The sequence below is a fragment of the Manduca sexta genome, chromosome 13 (genome assembly GCF_014839805.1).
Source record: "Manduca sexta isolate Smith_Timp_Sample1 chromosome 13, JHU_Msex_v1.0, whole genome shotgun sequence".
NCBI classification, from domain to species: Eukaryota; Metazoa; Arthropoda; class Insecta; order Lepidoptera; family Sphingidae; genus Manduca; species Manduca sexta.
Window position 1 is genome coordinate 8,748,613 of NC_051127.1, and position 19,812 is coordinate 8,768,424.

The 19,812-nt window shown below is 35.6% G+C and overlaps 1 protein-coding gene across 1 annotated transcript in view; it reads left to right on the top strand.

Annotated features, from left to right (window-relative positions):
- The window catches only part of LOC115452110 (hemicentin-1), a 56,529-nt gene that overhangs the window by 24,639 nt on the left and 12,078 nt on the right, over positions 1-19,812 (top strand). The window contains exons 5-9 of the mRNA XM_037438327.1: positions 3,582-3,788; positions 4,943-5,088; positions 7,699-7,849; positions 16,684-16,814; positions 18,231-18,390. Coding sequence (XP_037294224.1) covers positions 3,602-3,788; positions 4,943-5,088; positions 7,699-7,849; positions 16,684-16,814; positions 18,231-18,390 — 775 coding nt within the window. The 5' untranslated portion in view covers positions 3,582-3,601. The remainder of the gene's footprint in view (positions 1-3,581; positions 3,789-4,942; positions 5,089-7,698; positions 7,850-16,683; positions 16,815-18,230; positions 18,391-19,812) is intronic.

A 19,812-nucleotide genomic window follows, 5' to 3' on the forward strand; every position in this document is an offset into this window, starting at 1 on the left:
TAATATGATGGGAAGTCGAAAGCCTTCTTGTATAAGCCGCTGTTAATCCCCCGAAACGCTTAATGTTTCGAGTTGGAATTATGCATAGCCCGAGGGATCAGCGGTTGTCATCCCCCGTTACGCTGCCAACGAGTTTGGTAAATCATTTTCATCGTCGAACGCACAAACAAATAGTTATGCTAAAGAATTGGTTTTGTACGGCCTAGGGCAAAGTCTAGCTTGGGGATTTGACTAAGTTACAAGATTGATAGTATTGACCTTTACAATCTGATTAAATTGTTTTGATATTGAACTTTGACATGGCATGATCGGTTTATGTACTTGTTTGTTTGTGCTCACTTTTGTGCCTGGCCTGCTCTCTAATCATGAATGAGGACGTTATTGTAAGTCCATAATTTTGATGCCTCGTACCTTCCTGTACTTTTTGAAGTAAATTTTTCGATATAGACGAAATTTCCTTTGGGGACACTGAGTGCCCCCGCGTGCCAGCTCAAAAAAGCCCTGACTATATTTAAACATTTGTCCGTGTACTAAGAACAAGTAAGTTTGGAATAAGTGACGTAGAATGATCAATATTGCCCGGCCAAGTCGGCCGCCACGATAATGCAATTACGGCCAGAGCCTCGCCCAAGACGCGGCCCCGACTCTAACTGCTTTTATACCGTCCCATTTACCTACATAACTAGCATAAAGCAGTTATATATTTCGGACAAGTTCTTTAAGTAATGATTATGTTATGATTTTTAATAACGTTAACTACATGTCTTCTTGTATTAATGATATATAAAAAGTACGAACTGAGCGACTCTCAGGCCTATAAATCAATCTAAGAAGATGAAAAAACTCATAAAAAAGGTTTTTAGACTGGGTAATCCTAAATCCAATTCAGCCTACAAAACCGACACAAATCAATGTCACCAATTGTGATGCAAGACAGTTTAATAACAAACTCGACTGAATGTTAAATTGCTTCCAAAAATAAAAATATTTGGCAGGTATGAAGGAGAAAATGGATGTAAAAGAATTTGCGCCTACACGTTTTACCCTGGATTGTAAAGACAAAAGAATGGAAACCACGTTTCCCTGTTTCTGTTACGCAGACGTTTTTAGTCTTGACGCTAAGCTTATTAATAAGCGTAACTTATTTTTAATGCCTTTGCTTAATTCAACGGCCTTTTTTACTTTTAAATCTCGACGCGAAAATAAGGATATAAGTTTCAATTTTTATTTGCCTGACCGTGATAATAGCTTATTAAATTAAGTAGCTATTAAGAAGTCGTGGTTGTGTATTGTGGTACGACTGCCGAGCTGAGGTCTCGAGTTTGAACCCCGGGTTAGGTAAAGCAATATTTGGGTTTCCTAGTTGTCCCCTATCACATCATGGGACGGAATACATATGCGAAAATTTGATGTTAGTCGCGCCTCTTCTTTGGGGATAAAAGACACGAATGTGTGTGTGAAATAATTAATATATATATTTTTATAACTGCACTGCAAATTATCCTCATTGCACCTGATGGTAAACGGAGTAGAATCCATATTGAATGTCGAATAACGTTGTTGCATATCGCCAGTCAACACAATTGTGCCGGCCTGTTTTAATCGGGTATACACAGGTTGATCTCGGAACGCGACACACTTACGTGAGCGACTATGGCGGGTTTTAACACCTTACGTACGATGCTCGCTATGCGGTTGGATACAAAATATATCCTACCACCAGCAACGGACTGATCGATGAACAGAGACCCCCATTTTGTTATGAGTAATTATTTTATGAAATAAATAAAAGTAAAATTTAAAAATTCACACAATATTCCATGTTATCTAGACCCTTCTTTCTTCTGATCTCGAGGTTAAATAGGATCTAAAAGCATTACATTTCTTAAACTGTAATTAAATAAGCGTTATTTATTATCTCCTATCTTTATTTTTCACTTACACCAAGGCCTTTCGACACTAATACGCTTTTAACACGCCTAAGTAGAAAAAGGAGGCTAAGTGAGAACACGACTCGCGAGTTCCGTAGAAAAGGTTCGAGTAAATTTCTATTAAATGAACTAAAACAGATATTTATATAGACAGACATGGTCGTGAATCGTGAGCTCTTTTCGGTCACGGGAAAATGACCCTAATGCACCTGATAGTGAGTGCAGTGGGGGTAGAGTGTTGACTGACGAAAGATGTTTTTCCGAAGCTGCATGCAGTCTTCACCTATAACTACAATGGCACTTAGCTAGTTAATATTATAACTTTATTATTGTAATATGTTTGGGTGTTATTTGTGTTGGTGATCAACAAAAAAAAAAAAAAAGCTAGTCATCACAATTATGCCGGTGTGTTTGAGACCGGATATATACAGGCTGATCCCAGAAAACGATACACTTACGTTTGTCTATGCTAGATACTGTCAGATATTACGTCGGATTTTAGAACTTGTGTACGCTGGTCGCTATGTGGGCGTAAAGCCTGCCGCCTCCAAAAAAAAATTACCTTTTCATTGTTGAATGGATGTGATTCACTTCTATTTTTGTTATTTAATCAAACCTTCCAAGCCATGCCCCACTACGTAGCAGTACTAATTAAGAGTATATTTGTATGCAGCACCTAAGTATGTGGCCGCTATAGTCCTCGACTTTTTCACTCAATGACAAAATCACTTTCCTATTAAGTCTTACGGCATTCAGGGATGCTACCTCAAAGTTCACTAAACATCGATAAGTCAACGGACGGTAGGCGACAGCCAATCGATACTATCAAACCGCCTACGCATTATATCGATTTGTTCAACAAGTATGAAAAAGTGGAGTACCACTATTTTTGCAAATGAATGTGTTAATATGTCTATCCACCTACATATCGATAGCCATCCTAAAATAACACCTATTATTCTACCCACAGACTAACTTTGAAAGTATTAATAAAGAACTATCGAACTTCCGTTCCTCACAGAAACTGTTTCACGCAAATGATCGATAGACAAAGTTATTCGGAACTATGAAGAACATCAACAATAAATTCGGCAGTTTACGCTTCAACTGATTTCTGTTACACTTGTACATATTGCGGCCAAGTTTTCATTGAAAGACTTAGGGCCGTATTCATGAACGCCATTGAATTCCGCTCTCAAGTGCGATGTCAACTAAAACGCTGTCAATTAAAGTAAATATCTTACAGTCGCAGCTGTTTAATAAACAAATATAAACATCTCAATTGATGTCTTCAATCATTGGATATGACGGAATTTGACAGCTTAGTTTTGTTTATTTAACAACGATAACTCAGCTGAGAACAAGCTCTTAAATAACACCTTAAGCTTTGTTTATTAAATAGTTCAATACATTAAATATCTACTTTAGATCCAACTCAAAGGTGAGATTTATTTATGAATATGGTCTTTACTTTTATTATAGCAACAGAGTAAAAGATCAAAGTATACACTTGTTTTATTTTAAAACTAAATTATTGTCATACTGACACGCATACTTATAATAATTTCTTATATGTTTATATCTAAATCCTGACTTCTTACTTATCTAAACAGTCAATTAATTATAATTATTCTAATATGTATTACACAGGTCGACCAGCTCCAACAGTAATGTGGTTGATAGATGGAACACCAGCCCCACAGTACATCGGCGAGAAGACAGACACACACGTGGTAGTCAATAAACTAGAGCTGCCACATGTGAAGAGGAACCATCTTAACACCACGTTCAAATGTCGAGCATCAAACACGAACCTCGTCAGCCCACAAGAGAAGACTGTAAGACTGGAAATGAACTGTGAGATATTTGAAATAATTAAAATTGTTTGCTAAATAGGCACAGATGCTGACAACTTCTTAACTAAGATACTAAACTACTGTGAAACTGAAAGTTCCTGAAGGAAGGCCTGTGCCTTACTTGTGTTTATATTATAGAGTATCACAGCAAAGTTGACATCGTCTATACAGTGCTTAAATATGACAAATACCAACTGTGTTAATCTATACTTATAATAAATCTGTAGAGAGGTCAATTCTGTACATGAAATATATTTCCAAAATAACTATCAGGGGATGATTAGGGATCGATACTGATGCCAAAAATGCAATTTGTAAAATTTTTGTCTGTCTGTATAACCGTTATAGAAAAAAAAACTACTCGACGGATTTTAACGAAACTTGGTACAATTATTTGTCATACTCCTGTGCTGGTTATAGTATACTTTTCATCACGCTACAATTAATAGGAGCAGAGCAGTGAAGGGAAATGTTGGGAAAACGGGAGAAGTTACTCCATTTTTAAGCTTCCGTCGCGTGTGCTACCTTAATGGTTAAAGCTACACAGAAATCATGTATGACGGAAATGTTCTCCTTAAAATTATGTAAAAATATCCCACGACAGCATATGTCTATCTTTTATGGTTGACTCACAATAACACGTGTAACTCCCTATAGCTTAGCAGTTCGAAGCTTTCTTATTATATTTGTCTACTCTTACGTTTATAACACTCTCAGTCATCCCTAATTAAAAAAGTTAACATTATTAAATATTCCATAAATGGAATCATAGAAATCGGTATAGAAACACCAAAGTTATACATGATATGCTAATAATAAGCCGTCACGCGTGAATACTGAATCCCATCATCAGACCCTTACCGGACAATCGGACCACCTGCATACCACCATACATTAAAAAAACATCCCGACAAATTGAGCACCGCCTCCATTTTTGAAGTCCGAAATCCACGCGGGCGAAGCTGCGAGCGGAAGCTAGTTAGGAATAAATTAGAAAATCCTATATCAGTGTCAAACAAAAACCGACGTTACCTGACAAAGCAACAAAACGCCACGCAGTCGAAAACAATGTTCTCTTACGCGAATACTTTCGTATACACTATTCATTTGATTAGAAAGTAAGAAAAATAAAACTAAAAGAAAGTTTTGTTACAGTGAGGCCCAACATGATCCAGATCTTGAACAAACCGACGACTTTATCTTCGGAACGATACGTCATTTTGATGTGCGTGTGTGAAGGCAGCCGCCCGACAGCGCAACTAACGTGGTTTAAGGATAATAGAAAATTTAAAAGAGGCAAGGTAAATAAGTTATCTATAGGTGCCGACGTGGTCAAATGCCACCGCACCAATGTATAATGGAATTTGATCTCTATGATCTAAATAATTGTTTGTGAGTGTGTCTTTGACATGCCTTTACGTGATATTATGATGCAGTCACTAGAATCATTTCACTCTCTAAATCCGTGTTTATTACTCTCTAATAAGGTTTAATTTATTATTTCAAACAGTGTTCATAGTAGGAATTAATTAAATATTGCTTGGAATATTATTATAACAACCCTATAAAAACTTTGTAGATCAATACGCCTACGCTAGGAGAGTCCACACAATCGGTGTTACATTTTTCGGTACATTAAATTACACGTGTCTGGTCTCAGGGTTATTTACAAGGCTAGCTTCAAGGCTAATGACAGCCCGCCTATTCATCCATGAATATGCTAAAATGGTCACATCTTGCGAAAAGCCAAGGACCGACGGATTACGCGTATAGAAATACAAACAATGCTAAGGCTAATTTGTGCTTTCGTATGTAACATCTTTGAGCCTAGTATACATACCTATTGTATAGTAGTATGAAATAATAGAAGCACAATTATATAGCAACACACTTAGGTATACTTTAGCATGAAATATTTGTAGCATAATTATATATCAACACCCTCATGAAATATATATTATGTTTTTGTATAATATTATCCCAGTTTTACATTAATAATTCGCTTTGAAAATGAATTTCGATGAAACTAAATTCTGTTTATTTATTTTGCAACGCCTAAGTCGTGAAAATTCAAGCTGTATCTATAAGTATTTTTAGATTAATTTAATTACGGACGACGTAGCAGTTAATTAACCTGGCCATCCTAATTAAGTCACATGTGTTCTTAGAATGTGGAAAAAACACTAAACGACTCCGTGTCGTTTTATTGGTTGAAAGACTAACACGTGACCGACGCATTGGTCTCTCGACCAATCACAAACATCAATATTAATGACATCGACTTACGAGCCGCGTTCTTGGGACATACTAAAGAAAAACATTACGTAGTGACTAACTTCAAATGCTTCACATCGAAAATGTAAATCTAAACTGTACGGAAGGTCGTAATCCACCACGCTGGCAAAATGTTGACGAATGGTTTTACTGTAATGGACAGTTTGGCGCTAGAATTTTTAAGCCTACCACAGAAAGCTCCAGGCGTAAAGCTCGCGAGTCGAACAACTAAATCCTATAAATTAATTTAAAAAATTACGTTTTCTAAATACAAAAGGTTTTCTACAAATATTTTTTATGACATGTTCTAACGCAACGGAACGTAAATCACAACCAAAATGTGTCCAAGAACCATTAAATAGTTACGATAGAATGTTTCCTCAATAATTTTCCTCGTTGAGAACCTTGAAGTGTCACATTTCATATTGGAAATTCCACTTATATTTATTGCAACGTTTTTTTTTCTATGATGTATCGACTGTACGCAATGCCTATGTCTTTTTGACAACAAAAGAGCCTTAAGGGTAATATGGTATTTAAATTTAACCTAAATTTCTAATGACACTCTATGACAAATAATACGTACAATAACACTTTTATTATTATCTCTATTAAGGGGAAGACACATTATTACTGATACATACACACATACTCTCTATATTGCGTTGAATGTTTACTAATCACTAGTAAACAATATTGCATTGTAAACATTAAAAAACCGTTCGTAATTTTATCAGTATAAGTATTATTTTATTACGATAAACTACATAAATAGTTCTTAAGCCAAACCTAGTATTTTTATAATTTTATGCCAAAATTAACTAACCCTGAATTTGCTATAGTCTAAAAATTATTTTTAGACTATAGCAAATTCAAACCATAAAATTAATTGCAATTGAAACAGCAAAAATAACATTAAAATTGATTTATTCTGGCAGATAGACAAGATAGAGACAGTCTCCCCACTTCACTCCACCATACTTTCTATCTATTTATTAAAAATAAAATCGAAACCCGAACCTACAGTATCTACATCTCATAAACCGCAATCCAATTAGTTTCTGCTCGAAATGCTTCAGGTGTCCACTAACGCAATACATTTAAATGATCATTATTTTTAAGATCAGATAGTTTGAGTTTACTTACGTAAATTGTGGATTTAAACTTATTTTTTAATTTAGTCGAACTTATATTTCTTAAACAAAATTATTATAATCGAGTTAATACGAGGTGAGGCCAATAAACAAGTTATTAACCTGATGATAAAGGATATCGTACAAGATAAAGATTCATAACACTAAAGGAATCGATTGTCAATGTTACTTATATTACTACTTTCTCAGAAATCTTTATTAAGAACATCAAGCATATTGAACCACTATGATAATTAGTGAATCCAAAAAATAATATGATCTAATATGGAAAATCCCTTTTCTTTTATAGGCTCAGCACAATTATTCTTATTAAATATACAGCTTATTTGAAACTCCTTCTACTTAATTTGACTGCGAAACGTCGGAAATTAAAACATAAAAACCATAAATAAATCCGTTAAATAGTTACATTATCCCCACTTTTCACAACTCCACAACTTTCTTGTATAAAGCCCAATACAAATCCCGCATTACAATTTGTAGATAATAGAAGCATTGAACGAGACGTGGGTGAGCAGCCAGCTGCAATTCATGCCGCTGCCGGAGGACGACGGGGTGCAACTCAAGTGCCAGGCGGACAATAGCGCGCTCCCAGGACAGAGCATCGAGGACTCCTTCAAATTGGATGTCGTTTGTGAGTGCGCGTTTGTTTTTTTTTTTGTTAATGCCAGGTGCTCTGGTTTAGTGGTTGACTTTTGATTCTACAACTACATTTGTTATTTTGTGGTAAATTTTTGTGATACAAATGATTCGTTTATTAAATTTGAATCTGAATGTAAGTAAGAGTTGATTGAAAATTTTGTAGTTCAAGTGTCGTATTAAATTTTCTTATACTGTATTTTATCCTACGTCTAATTAATTGCTAACTCATAATTATTATGTTTTCCTAAATTAGTTAAAGTATATACGTTTTTATGTTATTAAGGGGAATTCTTTCATTCACTGTCACTACATAAAGAACATTATACGTTATATAAATAATGTATTTTAAAAACATTTCATACGAACAATAACATTTGCAAAAGAAACAAAGCGGCTTCTATGAATTTTAACGGAATTATAATTTACAAGTTACAAAGGCAATCTCGGTAGGATTTTCTTGGATTTGTCCTTTTTAGTTTTTTCTCAGCAATGTCACCTACAACCTTTCTCACACATATCTTATCGAAGTTGGGAATCACCGCTCGGAATTCCACTCGACATGGGAAACTCGGGTAGTTCTATTACATTTTCAAATTGGAACAACTGTCCTCCGCTTATGGATGTTTTCCTTCTCGACTATTTTAAAAAAAAAAAGAACAAAAGGCGGCATTATTTTTATTGTTAAAGTTTAATACTTATATACTCCGATAGTGAAAGCGACATTCTTTTTATCGATATAGTTTTTTTATCTATATAGTCCAATATTCATTTTCGTGCAAAATATATTTGCATCCCCACTACAACAACCTCCAAGTTTGGAAACGTAATCCAACGCTTTGTAGTACTCGTATATAGAACTAATTTCAACATCCGTAACAAATCAAATCAAATATACCCAAAACACATTAACAATAATTATAATAGTTAAACAGAACGAACACGTATATTTCTCGTACGTAAACCGCAAACCGCTTCACAATAATATCACTTATTCTGCCTCCAACAAACATAACAATTCTACAAATCAAATAAAGCAAACACCCATCTCACAATTAGTTAAACTTCTTAATTCCTCGGCTCCTAAACGAATATTACTACAAAATACGTAATAAAGGGGGCTCCTTCCAACCAGTTTGCACATCCCTAACATCGTTAACCTTAATTATTATTGCTACTTAAGCACTCGCTTTGCACACAACCCCCGCGTATGACACACAGCTGTAACAAGAGCTCGGGATTTTATTAAATCTGAGACTTGATATGAAACGGTTGTCTCATTAGTAAAAATCTGGTTATAATAAACGCGATGCATGGGTTACCGGGACTTTTGTTGTGTGTCAAAAGGTCTGGGAATAATTTCACATTTTAGTTTTTATTATTTTTACTGGTTGGATATGATTGATATAATATAAATATAATACCAAGTAATCATGTGGGTTTCGCATATGTGAGTCCGTCTGGGTAGGTACTACCGCAATGTCTTTTTCTGCCGCCCAGCAACAGTATGTGGTCATGTTGTGTTTCGGTTTGAAGGACATTGTAGCCAGTGTAACTACTGGACATAACAAGACTTAAAATCTCCGGTCTCAGGATGTCGACCGCAGTAGAATACCAAACACAACTTTGTAATTATATTGGATGGTGTTTCTACTGTTTATGGGCGGTCGTATCGCTTACCACCAGGTGAACGGCAAGCTCGTCTCGTCATTTAAATAAATAATAAAAAAAATGCAACGTAAACCTTAAGACCAATAAGTTTAGATTCAAAAATGATTGTACAACTACTGTTACTATTGAGCAAGCTTCAGACCTATAGTTCTATACAATTTGCCGAATAAGGGATCGTGTGATCTTGGCTATTAAACGAAGACACGCTTCCTGGGCATTTAGAAGATCCTACACATGAAGTTCAAAGTAAAAGCATTTCATAATATTACCCATTTCTACAATAACCATCTCGTTGGGTAAAAAAAAACTTTTTTTTTACCGTCTTACCAATATTCTGATACGACATTAAATAAGAAATATTTTGCGAACATCATTAATTCTGACGTTATATCTAAAACAATTGTTACGGAAAATCCATTTTAATATTATTTACTATAAATACATAATGTATTATCAAACGAACGGCCCGTTTATAATATTGTTTAAGCAACTTAAATAACTAAGTTATTAAAACTGGATGTCTCCGAACTTCGATCATAATAGTTCATTAAATCTTGTTTCGGTATTGTTCGGAACTTGCTTTTGATTAGACAATCTGAACATTTAAATTATGTTTGCTATTACCATTTTCATTACGGAATGTCAATCGCTGAGAGTTTATATTATAATTCCACTATAATTAATAAAATTCCTCGTTTGTATTTTGTTCACGTTTTGGTAATCTGTTGTATAATCCGTCCTTTGCCGCCGAATGAATATTTTGTGAGGGAAGGTTGGTCTCACCATTGCTACGTAATCATTGCACGAAAGTTTAGTGGGGAAATAATAGTTGTACTACTGTTTGTCCGTTTAGATAGTATATATTATTTGTTTGTCTAACAATGTCCTATATGTTTATTCTCAAGCTTAGACCAAAGTTGAAGTAATACATTTTAATAATTACTATTTCCCACCAGTACAGTTAAAACGACATCTGCAATTAACACTACGCTAACTTGAAAATGTCAACTTGACGTCAGGTTTAAAACGAAAAATAGGATAAATTTTATAACACTAGAGCTTTCTTAATGAGCGTTTTATGTAATTCAAGAATTCTTCATTTTATAGCAAAAAAAACATCTTAAGCTTATAAAAGACACTATAATAATTTTGCATTCTAATGGAAATTATCCAAAAATCGATTTTGCGTAGTGTTAATTACTGGTATCGAAATGGCCCTTTAAAACGAATTACGTTCAAACGTTTAGAAGCACATCAAAGAACGAATATTACGGGCAGATTGCTAGAAATATACGAATCAATGCTCTATGAAGTACTATAGATAATTAGTTTCACGTTCGCATCTCTATTGTGAAGTACAACGACCTGAATGGAACCTAAGGGAACATAATTATAGAGTTGTATTTCGCAATCAAGATAATAACTTCAGGAGATAATTACATACAAGAAACATTGCGACCAGTTCGTCACGCCCTCTTGCTCTAGCTTTATATACTGTGACAGAGATATGTTTAAATATCTATCCATCATCTTGCTTTAAACCGATTGCAGACTAAAAACTAAGCTTGGTGTAATGAGCTCGCATGGCTGAGAAAATTGAATGAATGATCCCTCCTAACCGAAGTCCTGTGAGACAGCAATGCGACATGAGCAGAGAGAGATCAGGCGCAGGACCAATGGCGTAACATGCTTTCCGAGGCACGGAAACCACCGCCAACTTCCTGACTCCGAGCTACGATTGAGTCATTTTTAAGATGTAAAAAACCAGTCACATTTATTATTAACACTAGCTGACCCGACAGACGTTGTCCTGTCTTAAATATGTATGCACGCGCGCATTCTATCGATCGCTGACAGTTATTTCAAACCACTAAAATACCATGTAAAATTAATATTTTCGTTAAGTTTTCTTAAATTTTCTAATTTCCCGCGCAATTTCTTGATTTTTTTTCTTTTATAAGAACCTTCTCCTGACAATAACAAACACAACAACAAAAAATAGTGAAATCGGTCCAGCCGTTCATGCGTGATGGCGTGACCAAGAGAAATAGGGATTCATTTTTATATATATAGATTTATAGAGAAATAGAGATTCATTATTATATAATATACTAGCTTTTGCCCGCGGCTCCGCCCGCGTTATAAAGTTTTTCAGGCTAAAGTTTTCCGTTATAAAAGTAGTAGTTTCCCGGGAGCCTCTCAAACTGTTTCCATACCAAATTTCATCTCAATACGTTGGGTAGTTTTTGAGTTTAACACGTTCAGGCAGACAGATGCAGCGGGGGACTTTGTTTTATAATATATTTTTTAAAAACTTTTTAAGAGGAATAATCCCGTCATACATCATTGTTGCATAACTTTAATCGTTTACGCAGCGCACGCAACGGAAGCTCTCAAAACTAATAATTTTTCCCCGTTTTTGCAACATGTTTCATTACTGCTCCGCTCCGATTGGTCATAGCGTGATGATATATACCTATAGCACTCCAGGAACAAAGGGCTATCCAACACAAAAATATTTTTTTCAGTTCGATCTGATAGTTCCTGAGATTAGCCATTACTGCTCCGCTCCTATTAGTCATAGCGTGATGATATATAGCCTATAGTACTCCACGAACAAAGAACTATCCAACACAAAAATATTTTTTCAGTTTGAACCGGTAGTTCCTGAGATTAGCCATTACTGCCCCGCTCCTATTGGGTATAGCGTGATGATATATAGCCTATAGCACTCCACGAACAAAGGGCTATCCAACGCAAAAAGAATTTTTCAGTTTGGACCGGTAGTTCCTGAGATTAGCCATTACTGCCCCGCTCTTATTGGGTATAGCGTGATGATATATAGCTTATAGCACTCCACGAACAAAGGGCTATCCAACGCAAAAAGAATTTTTCGGTTTGGACCGGTAGTTCCTGAGATTAGCGCGTTCAAACAAACAAACAAACAAACAAACAAACAAACTCTTCAGCTTTATATAATAGTATAGATTACACATAGAACATTTAAGTTTACATAGTTTGCGATCACAAGTATGAAAACAATATTTTAGCTATGCCAGATAAACTTTGCTTAGTTTTAGGTGTGCAACCACTATTCAATTAAAACCAAACAACTACCATTATTTATCCATTCGTAACAAGCAACAAGGCATATTTTGAAGATTTTTACTAATAAATCAAATATAGACAAAACCATAGTGATATTTTTCTTTCTTGCCATATTCAATTTAATTTCTGAGATAATAGGTTTATTACTATAACATCGTTGTCTATTTTATTATATTTTGTTAAGTATTTCGAAACATTTCTTAATATACCTTTGTTTAATGTTTTCGTCTGAAGCCGCGGGGTATATTGTCCAAAAGTTGGTAGATACAAGTGTTTTCTCCATACTATAACTGTCTTGTCAACAATTCATAAAAGTAACAGACTACGGATAATATATCTTTATAGGCTGTTTTTTTTTAGTTAATTAAACCTTTGTAGGATAAAATATAATAGAAACAAAAAAATATATATGTCTCTAAATAAAATAAGTTATTAATTTCACGGTTCAATCCAGTTAGGTTACAATTTATTTGACGGATATTGGATGATTGATAAATTATCCTTTAAGCTTAATTAAATCTTTATAATATTATAAATAATAATCAGTCCTGTATTATATACTGTCCCCACCGCTGAGCACGGGCATCATCTACTACTGAGCGGCAATAGGCCTTAGTATACCACGCTGGCCTAGTGCGGATTGACAGACTTCACATACTCTATAATGATTACAGAGAACTCCTCAGATTCTGTTTATGTTATTGTAATTTAATATACGCTATAATGTTAATGAATACATTCTAAAATAAACCGTATAGTACATAAATTACGTCGAAATCTCCAGAATACATACACAAGTAACACATCCGCAATTTCGCAAACGCCATACTCCTTTCAGAATACGCAAAGTGAGTCGCGTTATTATGTGAGACCATAAACAGAAGCACTTTGAACGTTCTTAATTAAAATGTGTACAATTAAAATACATTTCGCAGTTACATAATTAAAATGTATCTCTTCTTGACACGTATTCGTGTTGGCACTTATGTAGAGACCCGATTCAGTATGGGACTTGTGTATGGATTTTTAAACGGACTGAATGTACTGATGCGGCATTCTATTTTCAAATTAAATAAAATGTTAATTGGGCTGGTTTGTAGAGATACTTGATTGCTTTGGTGGCATAGTTGTATTACAACTGCAGTATTGAGGCCTTGGGTTTGATCACCGGGTTATTGGAGTTTTCTACTCAGTTTCACCCTAGTCTGTATTTGTGCTCGATAGTGCGATAGGCTCACCTCTTATCACATATGGGACGGAATACAGACGACGAAAACTGGATGCACCAGTTGCGCACCGGCCTATCCCTTCGGGTACAAAATGCATGAGTGTGTGTGTATGTAAGAAACTAAGGACTGAACCTACTCTATCTCTACTGTTGAATGCAGCAGTAGAGATCGTGCCCAACAATGGGACAGTATGGAAATTTCTCAACTCATTACAATATTCTCTAATATTTTTTGGTTGTGTGTAACAGTCACCATTCCATATTTTTTGGAAATATTAATGATTAATTGATTATATTTTTTCCAATTTACATGTAGGTACATTTATAGCACCTATCCTTGAGATTCCTTCTTCAAAAACGCATAAGTAATCACAACCAGTTCACCGACCATACTAAAATCACTTTTACGGCCCGTACATAATTAGATACATACAATTTGGCTTATGTAATCGTTTGTCCAACATGTCGTCTCGTTGGCTGACAAAACAAAGCCTGCGGCGGGAGTCCAAACTAGCGACTTGGGCGATGCGTTTCAGGCGCCGAACTTTGCCCAGTGACAGTTTATCCAGTAGCCAACTTGTTTCCAACTAATTCCGTCTAATTTAGACTGCGGGAGAGACGCACGGCTTACACAGGCGCCTTCCCCGAGCAGGATTCGTTAGGCATTACAGTGGTTTAATTTTGACATGGGACTCTTCAAAGGGTTATTGTGGTTGAGGTAATGTTTCACTTAAGCCACATGAAAATTGAAATATTATAGACTAGCTGACCCGACAGACCCTGTCCCGTCTTAACTATGAATTTGCAGCGCGCATTCTGTCAATTGCTGACAGTTATTTCAAACAATTGACAGTTATATAAAATTAATATTTTCGTTAAGTTTTCTTGAATTTTCTAACTTGCCGCGCAATTATTTGAATTTTTTTCTTTTATAAGAACCTTCTCCTGACAATAACAAACACAACAAAAAAAAGTGAAACCAGTCCAGCCGTTCACGCGTGATAGCGTGACCAAGGGAAATAGTGATTCATTTTTATATTTATATAGATAAAACAAACATTTCACAGAATTTAATTTTAGAATTGTAACTAATGTGTATGAAACATTTTAAACTCAATTACATCTCAGCGCTGTATTTTAAATTAATGAATCTGGCTTCATACGACATTCGTACGCTACTATACGAATGAATTCAAAATATAACTCTCGTACAGTCCACATAAAGGTACAAATTAAATAAACCTACAGAAATATCTCAATTACGCGGCAAACTGCTGCAGACCCGTCTAATTTTGCACCTAATATTAGTTTGAACAACCTACAAGTTATTTAACACTAATACAGTCGTGTAAACATTTAACACGTTACTGTCACCAAATTTGACATTTTAAAACACATATGTGCGAAAGAGAACCAACTAAAGTGTAATTAAAACCTTGTTAGCGTCGCAGAACACAATGCGACACTTAACATCCGCTGAGAAGGGGCCAAAAACTAATTCTGAGTAGCGACGCCCTCTACCGCCCGAGTCGGGATCACAAACGCTCCGAGGGATTATACGAGGCTTTAATAGCACGCGTTTACATGCTGACACTGTGACGGTACGTTATCGGCATACGTAACCTCACGCGTTTACGTTACACTGATAAAACTTGACGTTTAGTGAAATTTAGATGCCATGGATCCGTTTACGATGTTATACTCTCATTAAGTAATCGGTTTATCCATAAAATAGAACTTAATTTAACAAATAAACAATAAAAACATCCACTCAAATACAGCACTCCCAATTGTGAATAGCGCGATCAATTAATATGCCGAGTTGTAAATTGTACTCTGAAGACTTTTCAATTCCATCTGCCAGGCGGTCACTTAAAAGCGCAAGTAACCGACTCTATTAGGAGTAAGAAAATTAATTCCAAATATAAATAAATTGTATTTACTTCTGCTCGACGGACCATAACACGTTTAGAGTAGCGTTTCGCTTCTCGGCGCGAATCGTTTTGGCAACAATTTAAACGGTGAAATCGTAAATGTTTATTTGGTAGGGGCGTTTCCTTCGGCCGCGGGCGATGTCGTTATAGGTCCTAATGGCCAATAAAGTGTCAACGCCCTCTCTACGCCACAGATAAATCTGCTTAACGCACTCTCCGTTACCTGTTTAAACAAAAGTTATTACCTTTTATTGACTTATAAAATCATTTTATTGGTTATGCGATAAAATACAACTTTTGTTCGCTTTTACATAAATCAATTGATGTCGTGGATGCAATGGCTTTTACTGTATTAGTGTCGCAAAATTATAAAACTACCTAATTAAACTTAGACCCGCTCCCTAAGTTAGCTTACTAAAAGATGCGCAAATACAGTTCTAAAATTTGCGCGTCCGTTCTTCTGCTTCCGCGCCATATTGACATACGTTTGAATATATGCCAACGCTAAAAGCCTTTGTAGTATGAATTTAAACGAAACTGTTTTTCAATTGATGCAATTCATAACTATCGTAGTTCAACAGCATCAAGAATGTATAAAAATAACCATTGACTCTGAATTACACTTGCCTAGTTCTACAATAAAAGGAAAAAGTTACACTACATTATTAGCTCTTGTTTGAGAATTGGGAATTGTCTCGAAGTCCTGTTTCAAATATATAATATCACTATACACTTATACGGAATATTAAGTCCATTTATATATTATTGTAGAACTTAGTCTGTCTGTGTGGCAAACTACAATCGATTTAGCGGTTGCTGGATTTACTTCTCAAAAAGATCTTCACAGACTTTCGCATTTAATATTATATTAGTAAAATATTGTTTTAGATCCTCCCGTGGTATCCTTGTCATTGGGCAGCACCCTCAACCCTCACGACATCAAGGAAGGCGATGACGTGTACTTCGAATGCTCGGTCCGAGCCAATCCTAAGGAGCATCGGATATCCTGGTACCATAACGTAAGTAAAACTACCAAGGGGATGTAAGTTTCCACAGAAGACATTGTTTAGGCTTAATACATTTTTGAGTCTTAAGCGAGCTTTAAAATGTTTTTAATAAACCTATAAACATGGTATCTTTTGACATGGATCGAACCAAGTGGGAAGAAGAGGCGTTGATGCGCGTCACATGGCGTAAATCTGTAGCTGACAGTGTTATTGCTCACGATGACACCTGGTGTGAGCAGTCAGCCCGCACATAATTCGGCGCAACCACACCGTCTTACTACCACCATACACAAATACAGAAATCCGCTGCCAAAACTGCGGTCGTATCTTTCGGGCTAGAATCGGTCTGATAAGTCACCAGCGTGTATATCGTACCTCGCATCTTCTACGAACGCTACTTAATCATCTCTAGTAGATGTTATTTGCCAAACCAACTCAAAATCAATAGTGTCACAGAAATAAGTACTTAAAAGTCTTGTAATAAAATAATCAGAACGTTCTAATTGTTAATTAGGAAGTTTCAAATAGAACAAAGAAACATCCAAGAATTCAAATTCCATTCAAAATTCAGTGACATACTTAGCAATTCTTTCAAACTTAAAACAATTAGAAAAAGTATGTAAAGATAATTTCTTTCTCCCGACTCGAGATGTCTGATCAATATTAATTATTTATCACGGCCCAGCGACTATCTACCTCAATTACTTTCTTTCCCTCAACCAATTCAAGCGAGTAAATTGAATTTCAGAAAAGTCATGGTTTCACTCGAACGCCTAATTCCGAGTGCCTAAGTGCTAACTACCCTAATTATGTCTATGTGGGTAAATTACTTCTGAGTAAGGTCTATTGTCATCAAAACACGAACTGTGACCTTTGTCAACGTACATGAAGGCAATTTGACCCGCTCTATAACCACTTAATCGATCAATATTTTGAATAGGGTTGTTAGGGAACAAAGGTGAATTGCCTTCTGTGCCTTCATTATAACTACCATTATTTTCAAGCGATCAGTTTCCTTATAATTATTCAATTTATGATAATTTTTTTTATTTGATGGACTTGTTTTGTAACAATGTTTATAGAATTGGGCCGACCCATTACTGAACAAACAAGGCATTGAGGAATTTACGATACAATCTTTGACCTCTGCTGTGTATAGAGAAGACCAAATTTCATTTCTTAGTAGTCTGCGCGCCTAAAGTACATGGTTGGACTCCTTAGCAATCTACAATGAATAACATAACAAATATTTATTATCACAAGCATTTACTTTGAAATTGTTTTCACTCCGAATACTTTTTATTTTCTCGTCAATGCACGAATTCCAGTTCCAATTTTCTGTCAAAAAAATTGGATATAGGTATCATTTCGTAAACCAAACTGGTTTTAGACTTTACTCATATCATTTTACAATACACTTTTGCACAGGACAAGCAAGTAATCCACAACGTGGTGGCCGGAGTGATAGTGAGCACTAAGTCACTAGTACTGCAGAAAGTGACGAGAGATCTCGGCGGGGACTACTCCTGTCGGGCGACGAACGCTCTCGGCGAGACGGCGAGCCAAGCGACGCACCTCAGCATACAGTGTGAGTGCTTTGTTGTGTTAGCTGGCATTGTAAGTTTGTGCACTTAGGAAATTGGCTTTGTTTGGGAATGGCTTGTAAAGGACATTTTTTATAGATACATTTGGATTATCTGTTTGATCTCATACTTTTTTGTGATATGCACATTTGTAACACTCTCACATTTACCACTTATGTTAGGTCCTATATAAAAGGGAGCGGACCTATTGACAATCACCAGAAACATTTCCAGACTCCGTGATGGTACTTTTTTTACATAAATAACGAGGCTAGGAAGCCGACTCCATCACGCCTAAGATCACTGCCCGACCCGCTATTGCGCCATAACGCCACCATAGTATTCATGTTTGATCACAAATGCTCATAAAACACACCAGATTTATTTAATGTGTTGGGAGTGGAGTCTGATAGAAAAATAATAAGGATCTAACGGTTAAGGCATGTTTGGAATTCGAAATCCAAAATGATTAATTGAGTAGTGACTGTCATATCATCTTAGTAATAGAGGATGTCGGAGTTTAGTATGTGACAGTATACAAGCCTATAATAAATATTTTGTAGTCAATATAGTATCAAAAGGAAATATCCGAGAAAGATTCTAAAATAATGGTAGATAATTGTAGTAATTTATTATTACAATAAAAAAAATATAAATATCTCAATATGACGCGATTATCTTTTCAAGTTATTAAGCACTAACTTACACTGACAGATATATTTTTATTATTAGTTTCTACACGTGGAACTTAGGATGATGATCTTTGCAATAAATAAAGCTGGCGTTTAAAACAAACTGAGCGCCATAAAGTTAATAGACATCGCGGAACGAGATCTCGCATTAAGACAGGGTAAAATCATAGTCATAGGTGTAATACATTGTGTTTAAAATGTGGCAAAAAAACGACTCCGTGTCGCTTTATTGTAATTGATTGAGAGAAGAACACGTGACCGACGCATTGGTCTCTCGATCAATCACAAACATCAATATTAAATGACATCAACTTACGAGTCGCGTTTTTGCGGCATTCTATGGGTTCAGTTATAAGAGCAGTTACACTTAACGATAAAGCATATTCATAGAATGACCTTTACGGATGTAACAAACCAAAAAACGTTTAACCAAACAAGTGATCTCACGAAATCGATTTCATTTGATCAAATAAATTGCTACCAAATAAATTGTCATCAAACTTCGTACACATATTGAGTCCATGCGGGATATATTTTTTACTACGAAATCGAGTCTCGCCCTAGAGACATCAGATTCATTTTAAGTTGTCTAGTCACATCGTCCAATATTTGATTGTACGTCAAACTGAAGCTGAATACGCAAAAAGTTCAGCGAAACAATCTAAACCACAGTTCGCAGCAACGATAAATTATAATGGTATTGAAAATCTAGACATACGTGTCCTTGGGGAAAAC